Source organism: Empidonax traillii, unplaced genomic scaffold (assembly GCF_003031625.1).
Source record: "Empidonax traillii isolate 1590-97213 ecotype Southwest subspecies unplaced genomic scaffold, ASM303162v1 scaffold464:size472915, whole genome shotgun sequence".
Taxonomy (NCBI): Eukaryota; Metazoa; Chordata; class Aves; order Passeriformes; family Tyrannidae; genus Empidonax; species Empidonax traillii.
Window position 1 is genome coordinate 442,805 of NW_020955657.1, and position 6,000 is coordinate 448,804.

Sequence of the window (6,000 nt, forward strand, 5' to 3'; positions counted from 1 at the left end):
AGAGAAACATCATTTTTTTTATTTATCTGGAACCAAAAAAGTCTGTATTGAGCATAAGGACAAAGTGTTGTGGTGCGAGGGGGGTTTGTTTGGTTTTTATTAATTTGAATATTTCTCAAGGTGTGTATTAATATGAACTTGGTAGTTCCAGAAGTTGTGTAGAAACCAAGTGCTCATGAACAGGCAGTCATGCTGGAGATGAGCTGCCTGGTGTCAAAGAGAAAACCATACTCTGTTGAAAATAAGTCTCCTGAGGGTAGTAGGGTGCTAACAGTAACTCAAACGCAGGTTTTTGTCTGCACCAGATTGCTTTTCCTGAAGACTGAACACTTACGTTTTCTAGTCTAGAGACTACAAGGCATGAATGCAACTTTCAACTTCTTTTTACAGAGCTTGTTTCGCTGTAATCACATGGCATACAGAAAGTTAACAGTCCTCTGTTTTCTTATGGTCTTTCTAGATTCAACTTGAACATCTGGTGGGGGAAATAGGCCACGTCCTGAGGGTTCGGAGGAGGGAGAATCATCGTTTTAGGAAGTGGTGTCCTATTCCTTATTACTCAGATGCTGAGAAGGATCAAAAAGACTTAGGGGATTAAGTTTGGAAAGATCTGAAAGTAGGATGGTTGTCCTTTCTTTCAGCAGCATTAGGGATGTGCTATCTACTTAAGTGGCTCATTTGTTTGGCTGCTTTAAGAAAAAACACAGGGGATAAGAGCTTAGTAAAGCTAGTTACCATCTGCAAAGGGCAGTCTCTTAACCTGTTGTCCTCTACAAAGTGAGAGCTGAGAAATGCCTTAAATATGGAAAGTTTTGACTGGAAAGGGTGGGGTCTGGATGAGACATCTCTTTGCTTTTCACATGATGTATGTCATGAAGGTCTGATGGGGCCAGTACAGCTCTGAAGTAGAAACCAGGACTAGAAAAAATGAAGGAGTACCTCTAAAAAGTCAGTAAGAAAATATGGAAATTTTACCTGCACTACTTATCTAGAGAGTTTCCAAATTAGAGATCATCTTCAGTTGTTGCTCAGGCCTTAGTTTAAGCCATTAAGTCCTCGGGAACCCGTGCTGCACAGCTTGCAGGTTACTTTTATGTGACTTTCTTTGTACCATTTCTTTGGGTAGGGCTTTTGTTTAAGCTTTCCATGGTGATAAATGTGGGCAGGATCATCTGGGAGAGCCTTTACATGGTGCTGGTACTGATAATATTTCTCCCTTCTTTTTCTTTTACTCCAGACCAACGAGTGGAATAAGAATGATGATCGGCTCCTGCTGGCAGTGGAGAATGGCGATCCTGAGAAAGTGGCTTCATTGCTGGGTAAAAAGGGAGCCAGTGCCACCAAGCAAGATAGTGAGGGCAAAACTGCGTAAGTCCACCTTCAACTTGTGATGTAAGCAAAAAGGAAGGGGAAAAACACAGCACTAGATGCATATGCCACTTCCGTGGATTAAAATCTAGACACTACCCTGAAACTGGAGGTTTCTCCTTCTTCTGAAGCACGTTCTGGAAATCTCCTTTCTTTATATGTAGTTCTACATTTAAAATGCCATTTCAAAAGCATAAACCTACTGAAGTAACTTGAAGGTTAACAATCTGCTGAGTAAATCGGGACCGTTTTGGGACAGGGCATTTTGGAATTCCATGGCATATTATATATCATGCACTCCAAAAGGTATTCATCTTTGGGGCTATTTTTTAACATGGACATTATTTTAATGAGACAGAAATTAAGATAAATTTTCATTTTAATGGGTTAGTTTGACCTGAAAAACTATGGTGACAGAGTTTTAAAATCCAGCAGATGCTGATGATTCATTTAACTGTTCCCGGTTTTGATTGAAGTGTGGTAATGGAAGTTTTGTGTAAACAAGATTGCTTTTGCACTGTCAATATATTTCGTATATAGAATTTTCATCTTCTGTTCTTCTTGTTCTCCTGTGAACATTTTGAACTGTGGAAGATAAAAGATTCCACTAAGAAAATTATAGCTAAGAGAATGCTGTCCTCAAACTTTCTTCCATATGACATAGAAAGATGACTGAATGGATAAATAAGAAAAATAGGCATCCCATGACAGAACCAAAGTCTTAATAAAATTCTGGATAGATGTGGACAAAGGAAAACAGTTTCCAGTCTTGGGAAGGATTGCGCAAGGCAGTTTATATCAAATAATAAGCTCTAATGGGTTACATTTATTGAGTCATATTCTGCTTCTTTCTTGGTATGTTTCAATTTCCTACATCTGTTCTATTTCTGCTCTGCATCTGAGGGAAGTGAATGATGGAGTGACTCATAATGACCTGCAACTTTTTACTGCAGAAGTCCAAGTACTCATTTACGTCAAGTGGGCTTTCTCCTCCGTACTTTAATAGGTTTTTAATTTTTAAAAGTTACATACATATGTTTTTCTTTTGACTGTTGAATCTTCTGAATTACAGCTATATTTAGCATTTCATGTTTTACAGTCAATGTAACTTTAGAGCTAGATTCTTAAGCTGCACTATATCCAGTGTAGCCAGTGTAACACATAATTTCCAAGTTTTGTGTATAATATGATACTATGAATTTTTCTAGGGAACCACCCGAGACTGAATTTATCAGTATCTCTCAACTCTTAAAAAATGGGATTGTTGTAGCTAGGCATCTGGTGCAGTGATTTTTGGCTTTATACAGATAGACAACCAAATTCCCATTTTTTACTCTTTATTTACAACTAGTAAGAAGTTGGTAACCATATATTTATATTAATTACTAATAATGTAGTTGCAAGTTCTTATTTTAATTGCTTTAAACAGATGTTAGTGCTATAAAGATCTCTGCTTGTTCTATATGTTCATTTAATTGTCATTTACTTTTTAAATTATTTTTTTGTAGTGACTTAAAAGACAACTTGAAAGAGAAAAGAGAAAAATAGCGTTGTTGTGATGCAGAAATACAGCATGCCAACTCTCATTGTGTTTCCAATGCTTCGGGAAATTTAGCAGACCTGCTCAGGTTATTTCTGTCTCAGTTTTGAAAGATAGAGACTGACAGGTGTAGAATCAATGACACTGATCTGGAGAGACATAGTTACCAAAGGTGACCCAGAAAAGTTCTCCAGTATGGCTTATTAATAACAGTCTGTGTCTTGTTTGTGTTTTTACTACTCCGGAGTCTGTCTTTAGTGTGTACAGCAAAGTGAAGCCATAATTTCTGTATAGACTTGTTTCTCCTATCTTTGCAGTGTGATGCCAGGGCTGTTTTCCTGCAGTGTTTCCTGGTGTCTAACACAGCAGTTTTGCCTGGTCTTAGAAGCTCTGCTTAGAGGTATAGACCTTTCTGCTGCACAGCACTGAGATCTGTTGGTGTCCTGCAAGAAGCATGGTGCTAGTTTGTTACATACTTCAACTGTAACATCAGCAATTCTTATGGTGGGAAATTTCTATCTGGAGAGGTTTTCTGTGAGAGCTGGCCACCACTGGGCTCAGATTTCATAGAATCATAGGGTTTAGATTGGAAGGAACCTTAAAGATCATCTGGTTACAACTCCCCTGCCCTAGGCAGGGGCACTTTCCATTAGATCGTGTTGCTCCAAGTCCCATCCAGCCTGGCCTTGAACACTTCAGTAGCATTCTGGGCAACCTGTCTCAGTGCCTCACCACCCTCACAGTAGAAAATTTCTTCGTACTACTGTATCTAAATCTACCCTCTTTTGGTTTGAAGCTGTTCCCCTTGTCCTATCTTTACATGCCCCTGTAAAAAGTCCCTCTCCAGCTTTCTTGTAGGTTCCCTGTTAGGTAGTGGAAGGAGCTATAAGGTGTCCCCAGAGCCTTCTCCCATGAGCCTTGCACATGGAAGATAAGGTGATGATTGGTGAAGACAGCATGGCTTCACTAAAGGCAACTCATACCTGACAAATTTGTTGTCCTTCGGCAATGGGGTTACAGCAGTGGCGCATGAGGGAAGAGCAGCAGACATCATCTGCCTGGACTTGTGTGAAGCATTTGACACTGTCCTGCACAACATCCTTGAGTCCAGCCTGGAGAGTCATGCTTTTGTTGGACGGAGCACTTGGCAAATAAGGAATTGGCTGGATGGCTGTGTTGAAAGGATTGTGGTCCAAATGGAGACCAGTGACAGGTGGTGTCCTTGGGGATGGTACTGAGACCAGGACTGTTTAACATCTTTGTTGATGACATGGACAGTGGGATCAAGGGCACCCTGAAAGTTTGCAGAGGTGATTCTGCTCCTCTACTCTGCTCTTGTGAGGCCCCATCTGGGACACTGCATCCAGCTGTGGGATCCCCAGCACAGGAAAGGTGTTGACCTGTTGGAAAGAGTCCAAAGAAGGACATTAATTTGATCACAGGGCTGGAGCGCGTCTCCTTTAGGGAAAGGCTGAGAGATCTGGGGCTGTTCAGCCTGGAGAAAGCTCCAGTGAGACCTTATAGCTCCTTCCAGTACCTAAAAGGGACTTGAAAGGGGGAGAGGGACTTTTCACAAGGATGTGTTGTGGTAGGACAATGGGGAATGGCCTTAAGCAGAAGGAGAGTAGGTTTAGATTAGATATTAGAAAGAAATTCTTTATTGTGAAGGTGGTAAAGGCACTGGAGTGCATTGCCCAGAGAGATTGCAGACTCCTCATCCCTTGAAGTGTTTGAGGCAGGTTGGATGGGGCTCTGAGTAACCTGGTCTAGTGCAATTTTCCCTGCCCATGGTAGGGGGCTTGGAGATAAGATGATCTTTAAGGTTCCTTCCAACCCAAACCATTTTCTAATTCTATGATTCTTTTCTCCAGGCTGAACAACCCCAGCTCTCTCAGCCTGTCTTTACAGGAGAGGTACTCCAGCCCCCTGATCATCTTCATGGCCTCCTCTGGACTTGCTCCAGCAGGTCCATGTCCTTCTTATGTTGAGGACCCCAGAGCTGGATGCAGCACTGCAGCTGGGGTGTCATGAGGGCAGATCAGAGGGCAGAATCACCTCCCTTGACCTGCTGGCCCCATAATTCTTTTGATACAGAGCAGGACATGTTTGGCTTTCTGAGCTGTGAGTGCACGTGGGTCATGTCCAGCCTCTCATCCACCAGCACCCCCAAGTCCTTCTCCTCAGGGGCTGCTCTCAATCCACTCTCTGCCCAGCCTGTGTTTGTGCTTGGGTTTACCCAGACCCAGGTGCAGGACCATCATTTGGCCTTGTTGAACCGCATGAGGTTCATGTGATTCCACTGGTTACATTTTAGTGTTCCGCAGTGCCATGTGGGAAGGGAGATCTTTGGATGAGAGGGCTATTGATCCCTGTGAATATACATTGATGCATTTGTTTGCATAATTAGGATGAAGCTGACTAACCAGAAGAACACGATGGATTCAATTATATAACTGTGCATAATGTGATTAAAGGCTTTGGAATGTGCTTGAAAGCAAAAAGGAGAAACAATTACATATTGCAATACAGGTTTGTTAGCTCCATCATTGTCTGTTCCCTTAAGGTGTGACATGTTTCTTTTCAGATATTTTCTTTTTCATTCTCTTTGTTAATAAGCCTATAAACAAAATTTTCAATACCACCCAGATTTTTATTTGAAGTATAGTAATATAGTACATTATTTTAAGCAGAAGGTGGAGATGATAATTTTTCATGCTTAAAGAGATACTTCTAATTTTTTACTTATAATCAAATGGCTTCTTATTATAAAATGCTTGAACTGAGAGGAACAGACACCAAAACCCTGTATTTTCTGTATTTGTCTTGTTGGATACTGTATGTATCATCCCACTGAGTCCTGCTATGATGAACTCTGGCTCAGTTTTTGATATTACCACCTAAATTTCCTTTTGCTCTGTCCTTTAGGACCTTTACTTGGTGAATTGTCCACATGCAATAAAATGAAGACGCTTAAAATAATGAAGTCTAGATACTAGTAAATTTCTTAGAGGTAATATTTATAAACTTTTGTTAGGAGGTTTAACTCCTCAGCAATATCTCTTAAAAAAAAAAAAAAAAAAAAAAAAAAAAAA

General features: G+C 40.7%; 1 protein-coding gene across 1 annotated transcript in view; it reads left to right on the plus strand.

Annotated features, from left to right (window-relative positions):
- The window catches only part of RAI14 (retinoic acid induced 14), a 77,301-nt gene that overhangs the window by 47,197 nt on the left and 24,104 nt on the right, over window positions 1–6,000 (plus strand). Inside the window, exon 3 of the mRNA XM_027895679.1 lies at window positions 1,238–1,368. Coding sequence (XP_027751480.1) covers window positions 1,238–1,368 — 131 coding nt within the window. The remainder of the gene's footprint in view (window positions 1–1,237; window positions 1,369–6,000) is intronic.